Source organism: Gavia stellata, unplaced genomic scaffold (assembly GCF_030936135.1).
Source record: "Gavia stellata isolate bGavSte3 unplaced genomic scaffold, bGavSte3.hap2 HAP2_SCAFFOLD_105, whole genome shotgun sequence".
Classification (NCBI taxonomy): domain Eukaryota; kingdom Metazoa; phylum Chordata; class Aves; order Gaviiformes; family Gaviidae; genus Gavia; species Gavia stellata.
The window spans coordinates 113,631-141,592 of record NW_026776931.1 but is presented as its reverse complement, the minus strand read 5'-3'; the positions used below and the strand labels follow the sequence as shown (position 1 = coordinate 141,592).

General features: G+C 48.6%; 1 protein-coding gene across 1 annotated transcript in view; it reads right to left on the bottom strand.

Moving 5' to 3' along the window:
- LOC132321533 (hydrocephalus-inducing protein homolog) overlaps nt 1-27,513 on the bottom strand; it is a 49,026-nt gene extending 21,513 nt beyond the window's left edge. The window contains exons 1-7 of the mRNA XM_059835033.1: nt 27,410-27,513; nt 19,435-19,560; nt 17,412-17,531; nt 13,857-13,991; nt 8,164-8,363; nt 5,383-5,507; nt 1,806-2,007 (exon numbers count right to left, since the gene is read on the bottom strand). Of these exons, the coding sequence (XP_059691016.1) occupies nt 1,806-2,007; nt 5,383-5,507; nt 8,164-8,363; nt 13,857-13,991; nt 17,412-17,531; nt 19,435-19,560; nt 27,410-27,502 (1,001 nt within the window). The 5' untranslated portion in view covers nt 27,503-27,513. The remainder of the gene's footprint in view (nt 1-1,805; nt 2,008-5,382; nt 5,508-8,163; nt 8,364-13,856; nt 13,992-17,411; nt 17,532-19,434; nt 19,561-27,409) is intronic.
- Between the last annotated feature and the right edge of the window lie 449 nt (nt 27,514-27,962).

The following is a 27,962-nucleotide window of genomic DNA, read 5'->3' as shown; positions in this document are numbered from 1 at the left end:
GCGGCCACGGGGAGAGACAAACCAAACAGATAATTCAATAAGCAACATATTTGCAGAGACTGCCGGGTAAGTGCAGGGGCAGCAATGCACTCGGGGAGGAACAGCAGCATCAGCAGCAGCTCAGCAAGGGGCTGACCCCGAGCCATGGGGTCCCAAATGGATCAGATGATCACTTGTTGCTCCCTGGCGTGGCAGGTAGTTTTACTCCACACAAGTTAAGAAGAGGTTTTGGAAAGCTAGCAGCCCTCAAGAGAGCCTCCTGGCTCAAAGCCACTGCCACAACTGATGGAGAATCCACCAACCTCAACTGGCTTTTCCCACCATAGAGCTGCTCGGGGGAGGCAGATAAAGATCAAGGAGCACCCACTGCAGGGCTTCACTGGCAAGGGGAGAAGCACCTGGGGTTCAGCTGCAGGTTACGAGCATCACTCTTTTTCCTTCCTTTTTGGACCAGCGGGGATAAGCAAACAATGCCTGCTCCCAGTTCCCTATACTGCCTTCCACCAGGGGATCCCTGCTTCTCTGACAGCAGGACAGTGGCCTTAGAGCTATGACCATCCCTAAGACTTCCAAGTAAGGAAGAACAAAACCTCCTGCTGAGACTCTAAGACACAAACTGGCACGAGATCAAATGTAATTGGAAAAAAAAGAAAAAAAAAATCCGGTTGAAGTCTACTGTGGGGAAACCTGGTTGCTTCTGAGGGGAAAGAGGAACACTCAGGGTCCAGGCTGAGACAGGCAGCTGGGAAGAGATGGTAAAGGAATGGGCCAGGGAAGTATCAAGAGAAGGTCAGGAGGTTTCCTTTCAACACACTGAGCGTGCACAGAAGTCACACACTGTGTCATTAAAGAGAGAACAGTGGAAAACTAGTTTTGCCCTTCAAGGCATTTCTGACCTAATTACGTTGCACTTTATTTGCTCAGAGGCCCTCAGAAAGTGCTCCACTTTAAGGCAGTTTCCTGATCAGCTATGGGTTCAGACTAACTCATATATACCTACATCCATCCAAGTCTGAAAAGTCACACAAGGATTCCCTAAATCACCCAAGCTTTTACGTGTCATTTCCAATTCACCCCCCCGGGCTGCAAGTGTTTCTCTGCTGCCTGAAATGGGAATTTCAAAGCTTGAGCAAAGTCACCCTTTCAAGAACCTGCCCCATCTCTCACCACCGTGAAGACATGGGTGGCTGAAGCCCAAATACACTTCCAGGTCCTGTGCTGCCCTACCTTCCCTGCAGAACCCTCCACCTCCAAACTCTCCCCAGCCTCGAAGGAAGGGCACAAATACCTCCTTGTACTGGAAACCAGGGCAGCGCAAGGCAATTAACACCCTACAGCAGGGTGGCCTCAACTTTCACCCTACCCTGCACATTGCTGGAAAAGGAGCCTGCCACCTTATCAAAGCTGGAGCGGAAGAAACTGCAGTGACTATCGTAATAGTTATGTTATCTGCAGCTACATTACGTCCCAGGTAACGAGTGCTGACACTTTCCTCAGCCTCATGGACCCTCTGTAGCCCAGGGATCTCTGGACCTCAGTGGTCTGTGCTCCCACAAACCACCAATTTACTATCCAGTCACTGCAACCAACCTTTCCTCTCCAAAACATCTTCCTCAGCTGGAGTATGGGTGGAACTGGAATGGGAAGTGCTGAGCTCCAGTACCCTGAAGCTCAGTGACATGCACCCTGATGCTGGGGATGGTTTACTTGTCCTCAACCATTCAAAAGCACCAACACCCCTGAGCCCACACGTCAGTTTTACCCTTGGGCAGCGTATCTTATGGAAGCGAATCTTTCAAACGCACCTCAGCTTCCGCTGATCCTCCTCTTCCTGTGTAGCAAAAGCCTTCCACTGGAAGTGGGCTATGATTTCACTCCGATTGTGGATGACCACAGATCCGTGGTTTGACAGCGAGAGGTAAGTCTTCTCAACTGCCAAGGAGTTCCTGTCTAGCCTGATGTTGACATCTCCAGCTGCTCCATAAAGGCTCGTGTGGGTATCTTCACCTGCAACAAAGCAAAGGGCAGTCTTTGCTCACCTCACTTGCTGATGGAAGTACCAGGAACAGAGCAAACCACAGGTAACAGAAGAAAGCGTTACAGCTTTTAGCTGTATTAGCAGTTCCACGGATCAGCACATTTATCTCATCCTGATAGCTGCCTGTGTACAGCACAAGGATGTCCTGGACACCATCTAAACCACCTTATTTCTGGATGTGTTTGTAGAGGTTTATCCCCAAGGTGACAGCATTTACAGTGAGATTTTTCAGACGTGCCCAGGTGGCCTTTGGGTTGCCATCCCACTCAGGTCACGGGGAATTCTGCATCAAAGTCATTCAGGTGACTCTGAGGAGTCCCACCACAGTCATAGCTTGACCAGGGTCTCCTGCAGGCACACCACCAGTGGTGGGTCTCTCCTGAGGATCCCTTGTTGCTGGCAAGCAAAGATGCCTGGGGGCATGTGGGCAGAAAAGGGAGGTTCAGAGGAACAAGTGAAGTGACAGCCCACCGCAGGATGGCACCCAGAAGAGAACTTCACTGTGTTGTAGAAGCAGTACCCTCAACTTGCTGTTTGTGAAGATATGTCAAAATGAGACTGGTAGGGCACGGTCCGCACCAGCCCGCCCATTACAGTCCTGCAAGCCCATTTCTTCAGCCTGGATCCTGTTGCTTATGCCTGAGGGTGCAAGTCTACACTGAATATTCCCAAGCTATTCAACGACCAGAGCGAGGACATCGCACCCTCCAGAACAGACTCCCACCAAAGGCTCCCTCATTCCCAGAGCTTTCAAACCTTCATTCTTCCCAACCAACGAACTCCTGGGAGTCAACCGAGCCCAAACATCACTACCAAGCCCACTCTTCCTGTTGTGGGTGAGTGTTTCCCAGGTGAGATGCAAACAGCAAACATCAGACATGCTCTCCAGAAATGGCATTTCTAGGGAGTGGTGCTTAAAGCCTCCGAGCCAGCCCCAACTGACGGTTGCGCAGCAGCCCAGCCATGGCCTGGAGGCCATCCCTCTGCAAAGGCAGAGCCTTCTCCTCACTGCAGGGCTTACAGCAAGGCAGCCAGTGGATGGACCTGCCTTTAAAAGGCTGCCATGCAACACCACAAGGAGAGAGCTGGACAGACTCCTTCAATCCTAAGCCAGGCAACGCAGCAGAATCCCATTCATTCTGGGAGCCGGGTTGGGGAATGAGCCAAGACTCGCCCTTAAAACAGTAGATCTCTACGGTCAGTCATTCATCTCTGCACATGGAGAATTCAGCCTTCATGCCTGTACAATCCTCAATTTCTTTGCTCTTAAGGGAGTCTGGAGTGGCAGGGATTTGTGGCCAGAGCTGAGTTACGTTGGGAGAACACCAGCAATGTTTCCAAGGACTGGACAGTCTGCCTCCTAGAATGGACAATTTAGCATATAAAAATCACTGAACTTCAGAAGAGTTACAGAGACGGCCATGCTTTATAAGCATTACCTTTCCCCTGCGCTGAATCCTCGGCATACATTGGCAAGCAGATGAGCCAGGACCCAAGAAATGGGAGACAGGCACAGTGCTTCGAGCATGCACAACTCAGGTTTATGGAAACACAAGCTAATCCTCCACAACGATCAAGACAAACTACTACAAAAGAAACACTGTGAAAACTGTCACCTCACTGTCTAAACCCATGGCCACGTGGGTCTTGAAGTATTGGGTATAGTTCTGATCTCAAAAAAACTAGCTGAAGCATTTGAAATTAATAGAGAAGGGCAGAAAGTACGATTAGAAGTATGGAGCAGCTTCTATATGAAGACTGAACAGATTTCTCGGTTGAGGAATCCGTATGGGAGATAGATGGGAGAGGTTTGTAAAAGCACGAATGGCCCGGGAAATGTGAATAAGGAAAGACTTGTCATGATTTGTCACAAAACAGGAACCTGAGGGCCTGAAATAATCATCTTAGTCAGAAATTACACAAAAGTACTAGTACTTTTCCAGGGAAAAAGTAGTACTTTTCCAGTACTCTTTGTCAGTAAGAACAAGAGTCAAAGAAAGACCTAGCCCTCGGAATTTTATCCTATAGATTCTCTAGATGCATACAAATGAGGCACTTTTTTGTGCTTCTCTACCTGAAATTTCAGTAGTTCTTTCAAGAAAGCGCTACCCATCCCATGAGCTTCTCAGAGTGAGCATAAACCATTCTCTGGGAATATGTCATTAACTGACAAATATTGAACAAAGCTGTGACAACTCATAAAGCCACAAAGAGCATTTGGAAGATACAGGAGCATTTTTGTAACCCCTACAAACTCGAGACAACTAAAATGTTCACTGCTGGACTAAAGCGTCACACTGTCACCTGGATTAGGACATCATGCTCCCCAGGACCAACAGTCAGGAATAGGGACAAAACAAACCTCTCTTTCAAGCACGAGAAAACGCACACCAAATGCATACGTGCAACAGAGAAAGCGTCTCGTTCAGCATCACGAGATACCTCTGCTGAACCAAGGCCGACAGAAGCATTTTAACATGTCGCACCTTTTTCTTGAGTTCTCCCCACTTACTCTTAAAGTGACTTACAAAGCTGACGGTATTTCTGTGGCCTGATCTTGGCTTCTCGTACCCTAGCATACATTTTACACCTATCTCGGGAGGCACTGAGCACTTCCTGCCAAATCCCAAGAGCCCTCAACTCCTGGCTACTTTAGTCCTGATGTTGGGAAGCATGGGCTGTAGATGGGTAGAGGGCAACATGGAAAAAAAGGTCTGTGGCAAGATGATGGAGAAGCAGTACATGGGACAGAGGTGTGTAAGGGACAGCAGGCACTGGAGAGAGTCTGACAGAGACATGTGTTCCCCACATTACGCTTCAAACATAGCGTTGTCATGGACTAAAATTTCATGCGTGCATACGCACGCTGCAATGAAGAGTCGAGGTTTCTCCCTCCTCCACTCAGCAACTCCCAGAAAAACAGCATTCCAAAATCTCATTCCCGTTTGAGGGGATCTACTTTAACAACCCCCTCAACACCAACTACTCTTCACTTTTATCCAAGGTAAAGCTGGGGCAGGGCAGGTACCCCTGGAGAGGGAATTGAGGTGGCTGGGACAACGGGGAATGATGGCAGAAGACTGTCACGAGAAGGTGCTGGGTGCAGAACACCATGCTGACACCAGGGTCCCCCAGTGAGGGACCAGTGCACAGGACATACAGAACAAGGACGGGCTCAGCCTCTGCCCCTTATCTGTTCACTTCTAAACACTGAAACATGCAGAGCTTTTGGAAAAAAATGTTTTAGAAGTTGCCCACAAAGCAAACTTAAAATTATTCTGCTTAGAAAGGGCTCTGCTTTGAAGGACGCAGAGAGCGTGCACCACGCAGCGCCCAGCACTTACCTGTGTCGTAGTGAACTACCAAGGACCTGGAATGGTGCCCCATCTTTAGCGGGTGAAACTCCACTGTCACTTGCATGGCGTCACCAATTCCAAGAGTCCCGACGGACGGATCGACAGAGAAAGGGCTGCAAGGCAAAGAGAGCTATCAGGACTATTGCGGGAGATTTGGGGACTGTATTCCTTTGGCAGTCTAGTTCCCTTCAGCTCACTTGCGCAAGCAAGGAGCAAACAAACCACAGCCAGCAGAAGACAAACACAACATACAGGATCAGAAACAGAGCGACTGACTCCCGCTTCTGCAGAGATCCAGCCCTCAGAAGATCCCATGGCATAAAATGACCTCATCTCCCCCATGCTCTGCGTCCGATTCTCTGCAGCCTCAGGAGTCCAACTGCTAGCAATACCATCAGAGAACGGCTTGTGAAGAGCACAGAAATGGTAAGAGCTATTCACATGCACAACCTGATGCTGATTTCCTCAGGAATCTGTCTTTTCCTGCCACCCAGAAACCTCACCTCAAGAGATGCAAATGTCAAGGCAATACCTGTTTCAATGAGATCACAGCCTAGAAATCAGACAGAGAATAAAAGTCTTTTTGAAGACCCAGGACTAATTATGGTTCAATTTGCAGAATCCTTTTTTTTTTTACCTTGAAAGCATCCTGGTTTAGCCTAAGAAAGGGCAAGTTTTATTGGCATTTCAATGAAAGCTGCTCCAAGAAGAAAAGAACAACAGGAAAAATCTGAATGCAAATGCAGACTGGAGTGATACCACAGCATGGAAACAAAACACAAAAGGAGTATCCCATTTACAGCCTGAACAATTAAATCCCTAGCGAAATGAAGCGCCATTAACAGGAGCATAGCAAGGCAAGTTTAACAGGAGGTCTTCTCTCTGTTCACAAGCAATGCAATCTGGGACTCCGGGTTGTACTCCAAGCTCGGTAACTGTTTGCCTGGCCCACCAGACAAAGTCTGTGCAATGTCTTGGAAATAATTATGAAAATGTATTGGCATACTGTGGATTTAATATGAGCAGTTATGATTTGTCACCAGGTAAACAGCTCTTGGCTGATAGAAACAAAACTCGATGCTTTAATGCTTAGGGCTAAGTCAGGTAAAACATGCTTCTGCACAACGGCAGCTGCGCTTCATGGCTCTTGTACAGCCACACTTAGAAAACAAAAGTTACTGGGTTTAGTGCTTTGCTGGTGGTCAATTTGTCACCTTAAAACCACGTTCTGGAGAGTTTTACCATGATTAGAGGACGCAATGCGCACACCAAAATAATGAGAACAACTGGAGCCATGCGCCAGCTGAACTTTGCTCACCTAAGTAGTGACAGCTGATGAAATTGCACTCAATAGAGCAGTTGGCAAGGACACTGCAAAAACATGCCTGACTTTACTGGGTATTTAGTTTGGTGGTCACAACTAGATCTGGACAGCCCCGAGGAAAACTGTACAGCGATTTGCAAGTTCCTGCCTATGTATTCTCCACAGCGATAAGCAGCAGCCTGCTGAAATAGCATCCTGGAAGCCTGCTTAAATAGCTTTGCCAGGCTTTGGTGGAAGCTCCTCTTGGACCCTCACGTTTCACAGGACAGAAGTAAAAAGTCTTCTTTCGAGCCCTGCTTTCGTGGGGAAGAAATTGAGGCTACTCAGGTGCACCAAGTCAGACAGTGGGTCTTTGCTGCATTCTTGACCTCAGCTCCTACACCGAGACCTCTGGGACCAAACAACTCTCAGCTCATTATCAACCAACTGAACTGGTTTCCTTGCAGATGCAGTGTCAAAAACGCATTACCCTCTCCAATTCAGCAAACCCCAAAACCGGTGACTGCCTTCTGAGACCAAAAGGAACAGCACAGGCTGACTGCAACACCATTCACATCAGGCATTTGATAGGGGACCACCGGAATACCCTGTGCTTGTGGCCTCCCAGAGCACGGGTGTATTTGGCTGACAGTGGTATGCAACCGTTTCAGAAGGTACTTACTTACCATCAGCAGGTTGCAAGCTAGCTACTAACATTCTAGCACTCTCCAGGAAACCTAGGAGAGATAAAGCTCTAGGAGAAAATGCCCCCAACCCCTGCACCACAGAGTTGCTGCATCTTTTGCCTGTGCCCTCAGTAGCGTTCTGCTTGGGGGCTGTAGTGCAGTCTTGAAGCCCGTGTCTGCTCGTCTCCACTGAAGAGCTCATTCTACGTAAGAATATTTGCTCCCAGGGACCAGACCAAACCTACCGGAAAACAAAGTTCCTGGACCACACAGTGTTACTGTCAGGACCTCAGTACCCTCAGCTTTGATCGACTGATCTCCAATTGCTCAGAATTACTTGCCAATAGAGACACAGCTGCTGATCAACTCTTCAATGTCTCTTCCACCAGCTCATAGCTGGTCATTTCCTAACGCTGCATTTGGTCTACATGAACTGAGCTCCTAGAGCTGTCATCTGCCACGCACTATCCCATACAGCCCAAGGGCGGTCAGGTTGCCTTCCTTTACTTGTTCTTTCAAACTAACAGAATTGGTCTTGTGAGAGGCTGTGCTGGAGACACCACCGCAGTATGAAAACTTCCCTGCAGCTTGCCGAGTTTTATCGAAGGTTGTATCATGCTTAAAACACTGTAAGCAACTGCCAGACCCACACGTCCTGCCCAGTTCCAGCTATGCCTGCAATACAGCAGCTCAGATGCTCTGGTTCTTTTTTGTTACTGCTTACCAAATCTATTATCACGCAACAGTATTTTGCACAAGCAAGATGTTGAGTTCCTTTACCTCTGAGTGCTCATGCGGTAGCGGGCCTCCCGGTTCCCGATGTTGCGAACCAGCAGTGTTTTCTGGGTGCTGTACTTGACTGGACAGACACCGAAGTTCAGCTGGTCAGGGAAGTCCAGGATGGCTCGGGCACCTATAGCTCGGATCGGCACAACGAACTTTTCCCTTTCCGTGATGCAGGTGAGCTGGTGGAAGTAATCCTGCAGGGAAAGAAGCAATCTCAGCACAGTCCGTTTAGTACCATCCCCACGGCAGAAGGAAAGCTGCTGTTTTCTAGGACTCTAACAGGAGCATTCAATAATATAATAGTCCTTTTTGCCTTAATGACCTTTCAGTCCAGTAGCACGACTTGAACAGGGCTGCTAACTCGCAAAGAAGGAACAACCCCCTTGAGTCACCTGCTTTCCCAGCAAGCTGGCAGATCCAGACAAAATCATCTGACACTTGGATTCTGAGGCACCAAAATAGAGTCATTTCATGTACGGGATTACAGCAGTAACAAGAACCTGCCTTGATCATCACTGCAGACTATTAAAGGCACCACTAAGAACTCAGTTGTGCCACAGGGCCAACTCCAATCCCAGCAATGCAGTGACCTCCTTGAAGCTTGGCAGGGGATGCTCAGGTACATTTTCAGAAGGACTTTGCCACATGCACGATCAAGAGTCAGTCTGGTGAAATACTAAACAAGTTGGACACAATAATTGGTTTATATCAGCTGAGTGTAGGGTACAGGTGTATCTCCCACCCCTTCCCATAGCATTATGGAGACAAAGCTGGGGACACACACCCTTAAAAGGTTATCTGATCCACCTCCCCACCCCAGAACTGGCTCAGCTCTGTACCCACACTACTCAAGAGATGTTTGACAAGTACTTGAAAGCACTAACAACTCCACCCCTGCCCTCAGCAGCCTGTTCCAGCTCTGCCCTAGGCTTAAAGAGAGTTCTTCCTGTATCTAATCTCAATTTCCCTTTACATCTCCTCCTAGCCTCAGGGGAGGCAGCAAACAGCTTTGCTTCCTCTCCGCTGCATGACTGATTTCTTCATCACCTCTATTTTGTACAGTCTCCAGAATAAGCGACTTGCTGCCTTGCTAGCACGCCTCCCTGAGGCAGGTCAGACATCCCGACCAGAGCAAACTCAGCTCTGCCATTCCCAGTCATTGGCTTGCTCAGAAAAGAGCCAGACAGACACCCCCCCTCAAGCTGTCTGGCATTTAAGCAGTAGGGAGGTGAATCCAATCACCAAAATCATTCTGCTGTAGGGTTGAGCAGATCGATCTCCAGATCTACAGTGTGGCATAGCTGGGCTGGAAGTATCACCTTGCCCCCTGCTGAAAGCAGTGGTAAAACTGTTTAGTAGGGCCAGGAGCCATTACCTCCAGCAGCTCTTAGTGACCAGTTGATAAAAGCTCTGCCTCTTATCACTCACTTGCTCTCCTGATCTTTTTTCCACTCAGTGCTTTTATCTCGTTTGGTATTTTTATAATTGTTGAAGCAGCAAGCAGACAATTTAGGATTTGCACACAGCAGCAAACCCCCTCAACCAGACAAGATTCGCATTCCTCTGCCCTTGAGGATTTCCTGCTCCCATACCCATCCTCTCCAAGCCTGCAAGGGACCTACAGCAGCCAGACGAGGCACAGACACAGAGCTACAGCTTTAGCACAACAGCTAACACCCAGCGCCTACCAACCGCCTGTTTGGCTGGGGTTTAAGGTTGCAGTAACAGACGCTGTCACATCCAAGGTAGAAAAAGAATAAAGAAGTATCTTTTATTCTGGGTATCTCAAATATTCACACTGGATATTGCAGAAGGGCTTTTGCTTCTCATATTTGGAAGGTAAAATACCAGGAAAGGAACTGCAGCAAACGACCTACAGACTGGAAGATCACATTTCAGGAATGCGTTTCATCTTCAGCAAGTCCTTCAGAATTAGCAATTTTGTACTCAACCTTGCAGCCTAAGCCCTCTAAAATAAAAGCTATGGGCAGTCCATGTGAATTCAAAGCACCTATTAGCTGGGTACTTCACATCCTGGACTGTTTAGATCCTCAGAAACTGCATTAGCAAATAAAGAATCCTATTTACTTTTTTTTGTTGTTGTTTTGGCCACACTCCTCTAACAAAGGCATTGTAAATCCAATTGAAATCTGCGTGCCTTATTAAGTCTGGGCATGCCATACTGACTTATCTCTCCCTTCCAGATGCCAGGTAGACAGAGGAGGACGCAAGGAGTTCAGATCAGCAGGGGGATAAAAAAAAAGAAAACTTCAACAATTGGAGGCATTTGAGGGAAGTAAAAGGAAATAATTTTCAAGTCATTGTCATCGCTAAGGAGCAGATCAGCAGCAATGTAAATAAGAGCCCAAGGAATCAATCCCCCCAAAAGCAAGCACAGGCAGCCTTCCCAGCTCCGTTGCCGGTGAGGGGCACTGGGACTGCCTGCACAGCAGCGCCTGGGGAAGGGACTTCTCCAGGTGTGCGAAGACAAGGCTAAAGCAACAAGGATTTGGCCTCGCAGAGACAACCGTGACCTTTGAGAGAGAAAGCTGCCTCTTGCCATTCACATACACACATGTTGTGTGCTGAGCCCCTTCTCCAGGGACAACCTGGGACGGTGCATCCTGTACAAAGCTTGACTCAAAGCACTTCAGCACGTGCTGCCCCTTCAACTGCGCTCTAGGACCCCAAAGTGGGACCTCGCAGCAAAGTTGAATGCAGCGTCAGGCCAAACGGGGTGGGGGGGGGAAAGCAAGGAAAGAGGGCTGCTAGGCAGAAGCTGGCTGCTCACGCTGCTGTGAATCCATGGTCCTGTAAGCTTTTGAAAGCTGAATCGCCCTCCCCTGGAAAATCAAGGCTGCAATTCTCCACAGCAGCACTGCCCTGTCTTACCAACTCTGCTATGCACTTACTCACAGTCTAGGGGTACAGTCGAAGCCAGTTTGAAATCTTGTTTGACTTTGCAACTGCAAACCCTTAGCAGGCTGTTTAAAACCAGGTCTCTAAGTAAACATGCCTGGGTGAGGGAGGGGTTGCATCACTTCTATGCTTTAAAGACCGTTGTGTTTAGATGCAGCTTCAGGCTATAGATTTTCATGAAAATACAACTTCATGCTTCATACAGCTCCGCTCTCAGTTTCAGGGAAAATACAGTTCATTGTACGATGGTTCCTCTTCTCTTACTCCCCTTTGATAAGCAGTAAGTTACAAGCTCTGGCCTGCAAAGCATCACCGATGGCATTTGAATTAGCACCCGCTGAAATTAAAGCAACTGCTTGTATCAAAGGTGTCACTTCAAGCTCTTTGCAAACTCAGGCTAACATTCATTACTGTCACAGAGATAGCAGCCTTAACTGCCCAGTATGCCAGCAAACTCCGATGTCAGTTTTACTGTAGAACCGATCCTAAACACCTCACTGGGTTCCTTGCAGCAGGCAACTGCAAAGAAGAGATCCTTGCAGCAGGAGGTAGCATAGTAAGTCAAACAGGGCAAGCTCCCTGCTGAAACCATGATACCATCAAGGCTGGAAAATAAGGGCCGTTAAAAGAGAGGAGGGAGGCTGGAGGATGAAGATGGCTTCAGACGAGAAGGGGTACCCCTCCTCCTGCCTCCCTCAGCCACCAAGTCACAGGATGCTTTGAAATCAGTCCCTTCGCTCCAGGTTCATTTTGCGCAGGGCCATTTGCCTTGATCTTCTGCCCCTTTCCTCCTCCCAGGAGTCTTCTTGAAAGTATACTTGGAATAGCTTCCGTGTGCTACAAAACATCTAACACGGCTGGACTGAATTTTAAAGGAGTTCATTTCAGTAATGGAACAGCTCATCGTCCTGTCATATTTCATATTAATCAATGAGCATTAATTCAGCCTCCACTGAGCATCGGTAATGAATTTTGCAAACCTCACAGACTGAACTTGGATTGCCTGAAAATATTGTATTGCTACAGTGAAAAGAGCAAGAGGACAAAACAAAATAGGCTGTGCTGTGGTTTTATAGTCGTCTTCCTTCCTTCTTCCTTTAAGATAATCTATTGATAAGCCTAAAGGACACACAAATGTCAGTATTTCTGGCTGTTGTTTATTTGCCAGTCAGTTCCACGATGGTTTCCAGTTAGGCAGAGACTGTCAGACCATCGCGCAAGGAGACCTGGGAACACAGGCGGCACGAGAACACTCCCGCTGTACAACCGGAGCCATAAAACAGAAATGCATCAATCAGAAGCAGCAAGAACAACTAATTGCACATGTTGCCCAACAGAAGAATTAGCATTTCGTATTTGTAACACAAGTGCCAATAAACAAAGAGACATGTCAGCTATTTATTCACTTTCTGACAGTCCAATCACGTGGCACATTCCCAAATGACTGCGAGACAATAGGAAATGGCTCATTTTTCAAGGAAGGCCTGCATGGCACATGGCATTTCAGCCACTAACAACTCCCATGGTCCTTTTAGTTAGGGCTTAGCTGCAATTTTACTCCCCTGAATCGTGAGCGACTTCACTGAAGTCAGACTTACCCTGGGGAAGAACAGATTCAAATCAAGAGAATTATAGAAACCAGCTCCACACCAGGAAGACTCGCCAGCCTTGACAGAGGGGTTTGTACCTGCATCCCAATTCACTGGGTTGTCCACAATCCCAGTGGATCATGGAGCAGCAGAGAGGCAGAGGTTGTGCCAAGGGAGCACTCATAAGCCTTCCACAGCTAAGCCACAGATATTCTGCATGCCAGCAACTGCAAGCCCAACGCAGCTGGCTTTACAGAACCATTTCCCAGAGCCTGCCTCTTTGCTAAGGGGTTTTCAAGGTGCTGTACACCTCCTGACCATGCTACTGATGCATTTCTAGCTGAGCTACAGCACTCGGGTACTTCGCTGACTCACGCTCCACCAAGGACGAGACAAAATGTTCGATTTGTACAAAATTCTGATTCGGCTGTATAAACCCCCACGTGCTCCTCACCAAGCAGCACGCACCCGTCTCCCAATGCCCTGCACAACCCCTGCACGGGGCACAAAACCCAGTTCAGAACCCTGCCAGGGTGTCGCCGCAGATGTCTCACTGTCATCTGCAGCACATCAACCTCCTACTGAGTTAAGGACATCTAGAGCTCAGTGGCTCTGCACTAGCCTGGCTCCCTGCCATGGGCACAGCACTCCCTCTCCCCTGCACTCGCAGCTGGATCGCAGACAGGCAAGTATCCTCAGGGACAGCACGGCTGCAAGGCTTGGAAACACAGGGGATGAAAAAGCATCATCTTTGCTCCAGTCCAGAGCCAGGCAGGGAAGTGGCTGCCAGGTGGGAAAGAGAAAACCTCTCTGGATCTACTCATGCCTCTAGGATTTTCCATAAGAATTAAACCCCTGCCATTGAGATGGCTAAACATCTTCTCAACACCCCTCCCTGCCACTTTCCTAATGTTCCACATGCACCTTCCCTCACGAATGCTCAAGAAAGCACAGGGAGGGAAAGCAGAGCCTGCGAGTCCCTGTGCAGCGCCTAACAGCACCCTGCAATGCCAAGATGTGACCAGCTGCAGCCTGGAGCAGACCTCACAGCAGGGGGTGGACTACAACCGGCATGCAAAAAAAGCAATTACTTTATACACAAGATGCCCTGTTCTGAATCCGGCCCTGCAGGTGCAGCTTCCCCTGAAGGCACCAACCTCTTGGCACCTCCACTCTCACCTTGTTCTCCTCAGGGCTGAAAAGGATGCGGAAAGTGGAACGCATGCCAGGTGCTACCTTATGGTACACATCCCTGGGGCCGATCAACTTGAAATAAGGTGACCTCTCCAGGACGACCTTCACCAGCCGAGGAACCTGCAGGAAAGACATGAAACTATGACTTTGCCAGCTGTGGAAACACGAGGAGAAGAGACCTAGCCATGCCCTGGTGACATCCTTCCTCAACCACCTTTCCAAAGCACTTTTACCTCTCGAGGTACATACACATAATACACAAGGGTGGACCTGAATCCCTTCGGCTGGGGCAAAATAGCTCCAGGCCAGAGGCAGTAGGGCAATGCCCTGCTGTGAAGGAAGTGCCAAGCAGATAAGACACCAGCAGCATGGCGATACGATACCAGAATCAAGTCATCCACATAGTCAACAAACCCAGAGAACCTGCTTGCTTCTGCCTGCGCACATCCATGCCATCACACCTCTAAAGGGGGAATGTATCATCTGAAGGCAAAACAGGACGTGTTATACTGGGGCAAGGAAGAAATTCACTTCTAACCTACCAGGTTTGAGCGGGGCAGTCGAGCTGCGATGCTACAGAGTCATGCAGGCAGACCAACAAGAGAAGGAGACCACAGACATTGTGGCCTTACTGGGAATAAAAGCAAGCTGAGGAGCAAAAGGAGGAACATAGGAAAACAAAGGGACAACCCCAGAAACAAGGAGATGGCTAAGAGAATTTAAAGGGGGCTGTAAAGAAGCAAGGAACAACCATGATACTCTACAAGGAAAGGCTGATGCAGAAGATCAGAGCAGTCAACTTACCACAATAATGGCAAGCCAGACGACCCCCCCAGGCTGTGCCTATCAATTATGGGCTTCAAAGGCATTTTCTGCCCTGAGATACATGACCAGCACTGACTCACAGTGTGGTTTCATTATTAAAAGCCAATCCCAGCTCTCTGGAGGCTCTTGCTGCCTGCTGATTGTAGCCAGGCAGCTGCCAGTGCAGGCAAGGCAGATCTCTGGGCATTCCTCCCCACACCCGGGAGCCCCTGCAGGCACCCTGCTGCAAGTTTCTGCTCTCTGGGATGCCACAAACACAGAGACTGCACACAGGCATTTTCTAGCACATGGATATCAATCCCTGAGCACCAAATCTCATCTCAGAAAGTCTAAAACAGGTGATTTTGACTGACAGGCAGCTTCACTGAGAAACAACGAACCCACACGAGGCTTGGCAAACGTGGAGATTCATTCTGCACCACCCACCCGAGCCTCATAACCCACGGCCCAGGCAGTCCTGAACTCTCCAATCTCCCTTTGCTCCCAGCAATGCCCTGGGGCAGCGAGTTCCCAGAGCCAATTTCACACTGCAGACAAACATTTTGGTCACCAAATCCCTTGGGAGATGAGATAAGACCTTCAGCAAAAGCCACCCAGAAGACGTGAGGAGCAGCCTGAAGACAGAAAAGCACTTGTACAAAACACAGGTACAAACAGGAAGTATGTAGCAAAGCGCTTCTGTATTTGAATGATTACAGAGCCTCTCTTTGGAATACACTTTGCTGTCAGCTGGATTTTGATGGAGCAGACAGCACCAGGCTACCATGCAGTATAAGTCAGTATGATTCAGAAGAATCTGGGAAACTGGTGAGAAAACTGAGACAGAGCACATGTTGCTTTTCTCTAGGACATTATCAAAAGCCAACGAAAGTAAAATATAATAACCTCTCTTGGGACTATCATCTCTAACTTTGTGTACTTAAATATGCCAAGGATTTTCCTTAGAGCCGATCTTACTTTCACACCAGCACTGTCCAATGGTTGAGGTCTTGCTAGCTTCAAAACTAATTCATTTTGGAAAAAAATCAACAGTTCACACATTGCCTCCCCTTTCGGGGCATACAAATCCCAAGGTGCAGCTGTACAAGTTTAGGATTTTTTACTGGGAATGGCAGAAATGTTGCTGCAGACGTTCTTTTCCACTTGAGGGAGCAGGAACAGAGCAAATTAACTGTTTGCCTGTTGGCTGGTACTTGGCAAAGACAAACATTTTGAAGTGCCACATGGATAATGGAGCAGCTGAAGCCAAAAGACTTAGTGGGAATGAAGCAGAGCCATAGGGAAAGAGAAACTGAGGCACACTTTAATCAGGAAAGGACACCTACAGGAAAGAGTGCCCAGAATCACTGTGGACCACATGAATGGTATCCCTGGGGCATGGGCATCCACGCTGCATCTTTCCAATATCCCCGAGCTGAACGCCAGACCAGGAATGGCGCAGCACTCTCCAGGAATAACTGAGGGACCACGCCTGCACCCTCCCTTGCCAAAGGGGCTTCTTTTCAACCGGGTCCCTGTCAAAACCTGTCATCTCCAAATATACTTTGACTTCTCTTGCTGTTCCTCCACCTGCCATATGCCCCAACAGCGCTTTTTTGTCCACCTGTTTGTTTCCCCCAACAGGGAGATTTGGAGAGGGGGTTAATTCACCCGCTCTCGTGCACACTTCCATCTTCCCATCCTGCCGCCCTCCTCTCATGGATACGTCTTACTCTTCAGTATACAAGACTGTCTTTAATTACACCTTTCTTTTTCTGACCCTTCTCTGCTGCCAGCACACTTACTGCTAGGTGTCAAGAGAAACCCTTGCCTGTACAAAGTTCTCTCCCAGAGCACCTTCTAACTCAGCTCCTTTCCTCACTCCTCTCTTTTCCCACCACCTTGCTCTTGGCACATGCCTCACTCAAGCAAATGTTTCCCCTGATGAAATTCAGAAGGTCTCAATTCTCCTCTTTACAGTGGAAGAAAATTGCTGACGTTTTTCAACTTTTCCCTTCTCAACTTCCTTGGGAAATCTCAAAACGATCACAATTTTTTCAAGTAAAGGTGGAGACCTTCAAGAGCATGTTACTGTGGATGGGCTGTGGTTCTCCAAAGGGAAAGCAGAGAGCCACGTTGCCTTAGAAAAACCTGGGCAGAACTGAATTACACTTACCAGGAGCCTAAAGTGGCCCCTAAAGGCCTCCCACTGCTCCTGCTAAATCAGTCCGCTTCCACTGCTGTTTCAAAACACCCTTTCTGGAGTGCTAACACCACTAATTGTAACTTATTCCAACATAAAGCGGAGAAGACTCAACGCCTGTGCTCTGACAGTGAGCTGCAGAGGCAGCTAAACAGGCTGTGAGAGGCAGAGATGCCCTGCCAGAAACCAAGATTAACCAAGGAGCCACCAGGACATGATACACACTCGAGGTAAAGCATGAGGGCAGGTACGGACTGTACAGCCCTCGACATTCCCCTCAATCCGGGGATTTCAAGGGGAAGGATGCTGACTAGAAAAGCTCCTTTGGGCTAGATACCACCAACGCATGGCCAAAATCAGGGGGAGAATCTCCAGCATGGGAAGATTTCCACCAGCTTGCAAAATAAAGGTGGTGAGACATTTGATTCTGACGTGCTGCGCTGCAGCAGATAACTCGCTATGCTGTATACCACGTGAATTATACTGCTCTCCTCTTCCAGCACGGCGTTAAACCTCCACGTCCCAGCACTTACCTTGTCGGTGTTCCTCAGAATCAGCGGCACTTCATAGACCTTGCAGGGGACGTAGCTCTGAAACACCACCTCTGATGGAAAAGGCTGAAACAAGCTCTGGTCCAGGTCAACTGAGGAGAACTGGAGATGCAAGAGAGAGCAGTGAGAGGTTCAGCTGCTGGCAAAAAGATTCATGAATGAGATTCCTACATTGATCTCCCGGGAAGTACAGTCTCTTGGTGACTATGTCTGCCCAGCTCACACTAGGGAAACAGGAGCTCACCCACCTGTGTTCTGAGCTCAGCAAAAGTTTCTGGGCCACGCTGAGCGGGCTCAGGCTAAGAAGCTCTTTTGGGAGGTGTTTCTCCAGGTTTCCTTCTCCAAAATGCACGGCAGCGCTTACCTCCAGCAGAGCCCTGTGCTAACGGGGTCACACAGCTCTGGAGCACTTACTGAAAGAGCCATGAGCGCTCATGGAGCAAGCGAAACCCAAGAATTTACATGAGACTCCGTGGGAAACCATTTCGGGATGATCTTTACTCTGAGACAGAGAGACCAAGTCCCACACATCCCCAGATATCATTTTTTGATATAGAGCCTAGAAATCAGTAAGAAGAGAACAGTACCAGAGGAGGTAAGGCCAACAAGAAAGTAACAGTAGTTAGGAAAAAGACATGTGAGGGGAACATTGGATGGTGATAAGGTTCAGCTCTTTTCTCAGCATTACTGGGCAACTTGAGTAAGACTGGACTTGAGATCTCCTTTTGCCATGAGCTTTAAAAGGGATGCTTTACTGTATTCTATTATTGCTCTTAATTAACACCACTGCAGAAGCATGGCTGAAAACATACACAAACAGCAAATGCTTACAGAGCAGAGGCATTACTTTGAGGAAATTCCTCCCTGCTTTGTCCCCCCTCTTCCAGCTGCACTGCTCCCCCTCGAAAGACATGGGCAGGTCTCCATGTGTGGCTGCGGCACACTGCCAGTTATTTGTGCACTCGTCTGACGCATTCCCAACCTCCCGTGCTGTCTAGGGCAATCCTTAACCAATTCGTTACAGGTCTCTGGCTGGCAATTTTCCACTCAACAGCCTACCTCAGCAATCTACCCATTTGGACTGCGTGTTGTACTGAGCAGTCCTGTAAGAAAAGCAGCTTGAAAGTAAACGTTGATCCAGATAAAGCACCTCCACGTCACCTCTGCCCAGTGTGATTCCCCTGTATATCTGGCAGCCTGCAATTTCTAACACCCTGCAAGGGTCCCACACATTGTTCCAACCCAAAGCATTAATGCAATTGGTTTTGTTAAATCTTGAATAATTACCGTAGGCCCTCAGCTTTCAAAGGCCAATGCTGCCACCGTTGAGGGAGTCCTATGACCCCAAGCATTTGCCAGCAACTGTACCGAAGCGAGATGTGACTATTTCAGCAGGAGGATGGAAAATGGCAAGCTCGCACCCTGGTGTCCTGCCCCAGCCTTCCCCCAGTATCGGGCTTTAGCACTGGTAGCTAAATTCCAGCAAAACCCACCAAGTTCAGCAGAGGTTATTCGTATTGGCTACTAAGCATATCAGGACTTCAATGCCTCATGGGGGAAAAATGTTTTACTTTTCCCCCAGCAGAAGGAACTCCACCACCACCAGCAGTTCACAGAATCACTAAGGTTGGAAAAGACCTGTAAGATCATCAAGTCCAACCACCGACCCAACACCACCATGCCCACTAAACCATGTCCCGCAGTGCCATGTCCACACATTCCTTGAACACCTCCAGGGATGGTGACTCCACCACCTCCCTGGGCAGCCTCTTCCAATGCTTCACCGCTCTCTCCGGAAAGACATTTTTCCTAACATCCAGTCTAAACCTCCCCTGGCGCAACTTGAGGTCATTTCTTCTTGTCCTATCGCTAGTCACTCAGGAGTTGGAAAGGACAACAGGATCTAGTCACCGAGGTATTCAGAGAAGCTGGAGGCAGGCCTGTCACAAGCACGCACCCTCTTCAAATGTCACAAACAGCAAGGAAAAGGGCAGGAAAAGGCTACCTTTTGATGGGAGGTTTCACTCATGTCTAGAAGCTGGATAATCCGGGGCCGCCTCATCTCCCGAGTGCTGGCCAGCCTCTGCTCGGTGGTGAGAGACATCTCCTTCAGGAAGGTGGAAGGAGTCAGCTGAAATGCAAAACACCAGCAAGAGTTACACAGATGCCTTTGTTCAGAAAGACTTTTCTTGTTCAAGTGCCACTGATGAATAATTTGTGATCATAGCCACTAGGATAGTCCTGGAAGTCCCCTAAGTTACCTGCTGAAATATTTAACGTCAGTAAATTAATGATACAGAGCCGAACACACACGCTCTAACCAAGTGGCTCTGCCCTGCCGTTAGCTTCTCCTTCATGATTTGATGTGACATGTTTGGGGATTTCTGCTCTTTGGGCATTTGTTTTCTTTTTAGTTTTGCTGGATTGAGCCAGTGACCTTTGAAGAGAGTGGGGAGGAGTTATCAGAAATCCCCAAACTCTATCCTTGCACAATTCTCACAACCAACACGTGTGTGATGTCACAGCTGGGTGAGTCAGAGGAAAGCAGAAAAGCAGCGTTGTGCCAAGACTGACGTGGAGAGGAATGGGTCCAAGTTTTAGTTATTTCTTCTTAATTAGCACTTGTTTTCTCTCTGTTCTGGCCTCACAGACCCCTCTGCAGAAGTACATGGAGATATCTCCTTGACAGAGCCTGAGCACTAGGTCACCTCCAGTCAAGTGAGCTCCAGTCAGCAAAGGGGACGTCTGTGGATGGGAAGGAGGAATCGCCCTGACTCCACTGCTGTTTGCAGGGCTGGATCCGTGCTCCACACAGGATATGAGATACAATTACTGTTTTGCAACCTGTTCTGTCTGGGACCAGCCACGTCTTCAGGCAGAGCTCGAGCAGCCCACCACATGCCCGGCTGCCTGGAGGGCAGGTACGGTCAGAGCAGCACTGGCAAGTATGCCTACGTGACAGAAGATATTACTGCCCACACAAAGAGGATGGAACGAAGCACACGCTCACGCTTCAGCTATGCCAGTGCAATGCCCAGAACATTCATTTAACTTGGCCTCCAGGCAAGACTCTGGACCTTTCCCGAAGCAGCACGCACTTCATCCCTGTGCTGGTTTTGGCTGGGATGGGGTTAACTTTCTTCATAGCAGCTAGTATGGGGCTGTGTTTTGGATTTGGGCTGGAAACAATGTTGATAAAGCAGGAATGTTTTAGTTACTGTTGAGCAGGGCTCACACAGCACCAAGGCCTTTTCTGCTCCTCACCCCACCCCACCAGTGAGTGGGCTGGGGGTGCACGGGAAGTTGGGAGGGAACACAGCCGGGACAGCTGACCCCAACTGACCAAAGGGATATTCCATACCATATGACATCATGCTCAGTATATAAAGCCGGGGGAGGAAGAAGGAAGGTGGGGACATTCGGGGTAATGGCGTTTGTCTTCCCGAGCAACCGCTACGCGTGATAGAGCCCTGCTTCCCTGCAGATAGCTGAACACCTGCCTGCCAACGGGAAGTGGTGAATTAATTCCTTCTTTTGCTTTGCTTCTCCGCGCGGTGTTTCTTGCTGTAGTTATTAAACTGTTTTTATCTCAGCCCACGAGTTTTCTCACTTTTACTCTTCTGGTTCTCTCCCCCACCCCACCTGGGGGGAGTGAGTGAGCGGCTGTGTGGTGATTAGTCCGGCTGGGCTTAAACCACGACAGTCCTTTTTGGCGCCCAACGTGGGGCTCGAAGGGTTCGAGATAATAACAGATTCAACAGAACTTCTATCCTTTAAAAGTTATAGGTCAACATTAGTCTGTTTAATTTGCACCATGATCTTCTTTTTGCTGTACCTGTTAAAGATTGGCCTGCGCTTTTTCAGTATGCTGTGCTCTGCAGTAATTAGTGACGTTTTGCCTGGAAGATTTGTTTTTAAAACGCTGACCTTGAGCTGGGTAATCTGGTGTTTGGTCTCTGCGCTGAAGCCATTACTGTATTTTGGGTACCATCTCGTGGAGATACTTAACAATTATACTCCTTCTTCTGAGAGTTTTTTTGTGGAGGAAATACAGAACAGCACCCTTGCTTCCTTCTTCTGTGATGTTGTCTCCCTCATGACAATGACCTCTCAGTACCTTGAACATCCTTGGGCAGTTAAAATACTTCTATTGATATTCCTTAGACATATTGCTTCAGTTTTCTCTAAGGTCAACAAGCAATTTAGGAATATGACCCAAGTTCCACGAGAGTATGGTCACGGGTGGCACGGCATGTGGGAGAATATGGGCAGGTATCTAGAGAACTTCTCACCTCCAATGATCTGGACTTTCACCCCTGAACAACTACAGGATCCTGATGAAGTGGTAGAATGTTTGAAAAAAAAAATGCCATGGCTACTCCAGAGAGGCACAACTTACCGCGTTGTGCTGGGCCCGGGCCAGCATCTACCAAGCACTGCTTGATACTATGCAGCACCCTCAGGGAGAAGAGAGGGGAAATAAATCAGGCACTGTGTCCGTTGCCCCTATAACTAAAAAGAAACAGTGGAAGCAGAAATCAGCTCGTTTAGTAAGGGATGAAGAAGCTTCCCCTAAGAGGGAAAAAGAATCAGAAGAGGCAGCCTCTTCTGCAGCAGAGCAGCCACAAGAACAGGACGAAGAGGCTGAGATAATCAATGAAACGGAAACCACCCGCTCCCTATCCCTAAGTGAGCTACGAGATATGCGAAAAGATTTCAGCCGTCAACCAGGTGAGCTAATTCTCAGCTGGTTACTTCGATGCTGGGATATGGGGGCCAGTAGTCAGGAATTGGAGGGTAAGGAAGCCCGGCAGCTGGGATCCCTTGCTAAGGACAAGGCCATTGACAAAGGTATTGGAAAAAAGGCAGGGGTCCTCAGTCTTTGGCAGCGACTTCTATCAAGTGTGAAGGACAGATATCCCTTCAAGGAAGAACTCGCAAACTCTCGAAGGAAATGGACCAACATCGAGGGGGGCATCCAGTATCTAAGGGAATTAGCCGTGTTGGAGGTAATCTATAATGACCACGCATGCAAAGACCCGGATGAAATCCAATGCACACGGTCCATGTGGCGCAAGTTTGTACAGAATGCAGCGACGTCTTACACCCACACCCTGGCGATGATGAACTGGACAGACATTGAGGCACCAACTATAGGTGAACTGGCCAGGCAACTCCGAGAATATGAAGATAACCTTGCTCCCTCCATGTGTGCTTGTGTCTCGGCTGTGGACAGACACAGACTGACTCAAAACATGTTCAAGCAATCTGAGAAGGGTAGGTTTTCCTCATCCACTCCAACCAGAGCCTCGGCTATTAAGAGTCAGCTTTTCCCTGTTCAGGCGAAAGGGTACCGGTGGCGCACACCACGTGCAACCCTGTGGTTCTTCCTGCATGACCAGGGGGAGGACATGAGGAGGTGGGATGGTCAACCTACCTGGAGACTAGAAGCTCGGGTGCAGGAATTGCAAGGAAAAACAACAGCTAAAAAGCATCCGTCCAGAAAAATGACTGCTCCATTGTCTGTTGGACAAAGTAGAAGGGCTGATGGTACTTTTGATCCTGATGAAGGGACTTCTGTTATGCACGTACAAAAAGCAAGTAATGAAGACTCAGACCAGGAGTAGAGGGGCCCTGCCTTTGGCCAGGCGGAGGAAAGGGACAACCGAGTTTACTGGACTGTGTGGATTCGATGGCCTGGCACATCAGCCCCACAGGAGTATAAAGCTCTAGTGGACACCGGTGCACAGTGTACTCTAATTCCATCAGATTACAAGGGGGCAGAATCCATCTGTATTTCTGGAGTGACAGGGGGATCCCAAGAACTGTCTGTGTTGGAGGCTGAAGTAAGCCTAACTGGGAATGAGTGGCAAAAGCACCCTATTGTGACTGGTCCAGAGGCTCCATGCATCCTTGGCATAGACTATCTCAGGAGAGGGTACTTCAGAGACTCAAAAGGGTATCAGTGGGCTTTTGGTATAGCTGCTTTGAATACGGAGGAAATTAAACAGCTGTCTAGCTTGCCTGGTCTCACAGAGGATCCTTCTGTGGTGGGGTTGCTGCAAGTTAAAGAACAGCAGGTGCCAATTGCTACCATGACAGTGCACCGGCGACAATATCGCACCAATCGAGACTCACTGGTTCCCATCCATAAGTTGATCCGTCAACTGGAAAGTCAAGGAGTGATCAGTAAGACTCATTCACCCTTTAATAGTCCCATATGGCCCGTGAAAAAATCTAACGGAGAGTGGCGGTTAACAGTGGACTATCGAGGCCTGAACGAAGTCACACCGCTGCTGAGTGCTGCCGTACCAGACATGCTAGAACTTCAGTATGAACTGGAGTCAAAGGCTGCCAAATGGTATGCAACACTAGATATCACCAACGCGTTCTTCTCGATCCCTCTGGCAGCAGAGTGCAGGCCACAGTTTGCTTTCACATGGAGGGGTATCCAGTACACCTGGAATCGACTGCCCCAGGGGTGGAAACATAGTCCTACCATTTGTCATGGGTTGATACAGAGTGCACTGGAACAAGGCAAAGCTCCCGAACACCTGCAGTATATTGATGACATCATTGTGTGGGGCAACACAGTGGAGGAAGTGTTTGAGAAGGGGAGAAGAATAATCCAGATTCTCCTGAAAGCTGGTTTTGCTATAAAACAAAGTAAGGTCAAAGGGCCTGCACAGGAAATTCAGTTTTTAGGAATAAAATGGCAAGATGGGCGTCGTCATATCCCAATGGATGTGATCAATAAAATAACAGCTATGTCTCCACCAACTAACAAAAAGGAAACACAAGCTTTCTTAGGTGTTGTGGGTTTCTGGAGAATGCATATTCCAGGTTATAGTCTGATCGTAAGCCCTCTCTATCGAGTGACCCGGAAGAAGAACGACTTTGAATGGGGCCCTGAACAGCAGCAAGCCTTTGAACAAATTAAACGAGAGATAGTTCATGCAGTAGCGCTTGGGCCAGTCCGGACAGGACAAGACGTGAAAAATGTGCTTTACACCTCAGCTGGGGATAACGGCCCCACCTGGAGCCTCTGGCAGAAAGCACCTGGAGAGACTCGAGGTCAACCTCTAGGGTTTTGGAGCCGGGGATATAGGGGATCTGAAGCCCATTACACTCCAACTGAAAAAGAAATATTAGCAGCATATGAAGGAATTCGAGCTGCTTCGGAAGTAGTTGGTACTGAAGCACAGCTCCTTTTGGCCCCTCGATTGCCTGTGCTGGGCTGGATGTTCAAAGGGAAGATCCCCTCTACGCATCACGCAGCTGATGCTACATGGAGTAAGTGGGTTGCACTGATAACGCAACGGGCTCGGATGGGAAACCCCGACCGCCCGGGAATCCTGGAAGTGATCATGGACTGGCCAGAGGGCCGAAACTTCGGACTGTCACCAGAGGAGGTGACTCGTGCTGAAGAGGCCCCTCTGTATAATGAATTATCAGAGACTGAGAAGCAATATGCCCCGTTTACAGATGGATCCTGTAGTATTGTGGGAAAACATCGAAGGTGGAAAGGTGCTGTGTGGAGTCCTACTCGACAAGTTGCAGAAACTGCTGAAGGACAAGGTGAATCAAGTCAATTTGCAGAGGTGAAAGGCATTCAGCTGGCTTTAGATATTGCTGAACGAGGGAAATGGCCAGTACTTTATCTCTATACGGACTCATGGATGGTGGCAAATGCCCTGTGGGGGTGGCTACAGCAATGGAAGCAGAGCAACTGGCAGCGCAGAGGTAAGCCCATCTGGGCTGCTGAATTATGGCAAGATATTGCTGCTCGGGTAGAGAACCTGGTTGTAAAAGTACGTCATGTAGATGCTCACATACCCAAGAGTCGTGCCACTGAAGAACATCGAAACAATGAGCGGGTGGACCAAGCTGCTAGAATTGAAGTAGCTCAGGTGGATCTGGATTGGGAACATAAGGGTAAGCTATTTATAGCTCGATGGGCCCATGACACATCAGGACATTTAGGAAGGGATGCAACATACAAATGGGCTCGTGATCGAGGGGTGGACTTGACTATTGATGCCATTGCACAGGTTATCCATGAATGTCAAACATGTGCCATAATCAAACAAGCTAAGCGGCTGAAGCCTTTTTGGTATAGAGGACGATGGCTGAAATATCAATACGGGGAAGCCTGGCAGGTTGATTATATCATACTACCACAAACCCGCCACGGGAAGCAGCATGTGCTTACAATGGTGGAAGCAACTACTGGATGGTTGGAAACATACCCCGTGACCCATGCCACTGCCCGGAACACTATCTTGGGCCTTGAAAAGCACATTTTATGGCGACACAGCACCCCTGAAAGAATTGAATCAGACAACGGGACTCATTTCCGAAACAACCTCATTAACACCTGGGCCAAGGAGCATGGCATTGACTGGGTGTATCACATCCCCTACCATGCACCAGCCTCCGGGAAAATTGAACGATACAACGCAATATTAAAAACTACACTGAAAGCAATGGGTGCTGGGGCGTTCAAGCATTGGGATACACATTTAGCAGAAGCCACTTGGCTAGTTAACACTAGAGGCTCTGCCAGTCGACCTGGCCCTGCCCAATCAAAACCCCTGCGCACTGTGGAAGGAGGTAAGATTCCCGTAGTACATATAAGGAACTTGCTGGGAAAAACAGTCTGGGTTATTCCTTCCTCAGGAAAAGGTAAACCTATTTGCGGGGTTGTTTTTGCTCAAGGACCTGGGTGCACTTGGTGGGTAATGCAGAAGAATGGGGAAGTCCAGTGTGTACCTCAAGGTGATTTAATTCTGGGTGAAACTAATCCATAATTTGAGTTATATGTTACAGGAATTACTATAGCAGGAACCACCTGAACCAATGGAGCACAAGCCTTACAAGAAGCAGTGCAAGTGCAGCAGTGACCCGACCTGAGCTAGCTGTGGTGCCCAATAACTCCATGCAATACAACACCTCTTCTCTCCTGAGTGACCACCATAACAGATGGAGCCCAAAGTTATGGACTACATGAACTCAATGGACATTTATGGACATTTTACAAATATTTCACAGGGGTGGTCCATAGACTAAGGGAAGGATATCTGTGTACTATATCAAAGGATGGGAAGGGCGATGATAGGGAATGAGAACGTTTTGGATGGTGTGAGACCTGAGCATGATGTAAATGGTATGGAATAAGGGGTGGAGAATGTGCTGGTTTTGGCTGGGATGGGGTTAACTTTCTTCATAGCAGCTAGTATGGGGCTGTGTTTTGGATTGTATGGGGCTGTGTTTTGGATTTGGGCTGGAAACAATGTTGATAAAGCAGGAATGTTTTAGTTACTGTTGAGCAGGGCTCACACAGCACCAAGGCCTTTTCTGCTCCTCACCCCACCCCACCAGTGAGTGGGCTGGGGGTGCACGGGAAGTTGGGAGGGAACACAGCCGGGACAGCTGACCCCAACTGACCAAAGGGATATTCCATACCATATGACATCATGCTCAGTATATAAAGCCGGGGGAGGAAGAAGGAAGGTGGGGACATTCGGGGTAATGGCGTTTGTCTTCCCGAGCAACCGCTACGCGTGATAGAGCCCTGCTTCCCTGCAGATAGCTGAACACCTACCTGCCAACGGGAAGTGGTGAATTAATTCCTTCTTTTGCTTTGCTTCTCCGCGCGGTGTTTCTTGCTGTAGTTATTAAACTGTTTTTATCTCAGCCCACGAGTTTTCTCACTTTTACTCTTCTGGTTCTCTCCCCCACCCCACCTAGGGGGAGTGAGTGAGCGGCTGTGTGGTGATTAGTCCGGCTGGGCTTAAACCACGACAATCCCCCACTGCACCATGACAGCCACCTCCAGCAGAAGCCGGGCAGCAAAGCGATGGGGAGGTGGGGTCCAGCTTCACAGTGCTGCTAGACAACACGAGGGGAAGGCGAAGGAGGGACACAGGGGGAGTTTCCAGCCCTAACACAGGTCCTGCCCAGCCACAGCAGGTACTTACAGTTACAGACTCCTCTGTCTCTCTGACTAGCTTTGGAAAACGAGGTGCTACCACTTTGCTCTGGAATCCATCAGCCATTTTGGAGGACCCCATGGACAGATGCATCTTGCCAGTGGCCATCTCTCAGCTCACCTGGAAGGAGCAACAATAGAACTTAGAAACTCTAGAATCCCATTCATGGCAGAACCAGAGGACACACCCACGTCTCCAGGCTGCGACATCCTTCTGAAGCGGAGAACTTAAGGCCTCCCCACCCTGTTCCGTGATTAGACCATATTTAAGTGGCACAGTCAACATTCATAGCAGTAAAACCCCAGAACAAACATTCCCTGAGCCAAAACAGCCTCTTGCTGTGGGTGCAGTCCCACGAGCCACAAACACACACCAGGGCCTGCTGGCATTTCTCACCTTCCCCGACTTCCATTACTTTTGGAATCCCATTTACTGGAATTATTAACCCAATCTCTAGTAGTATCCAAACTGTCCTTTATTCCTCTTCACAAGTTTTCCGGTGGGAACAGAAGGAAGGTAAATGTCACTTAACTGCTACATT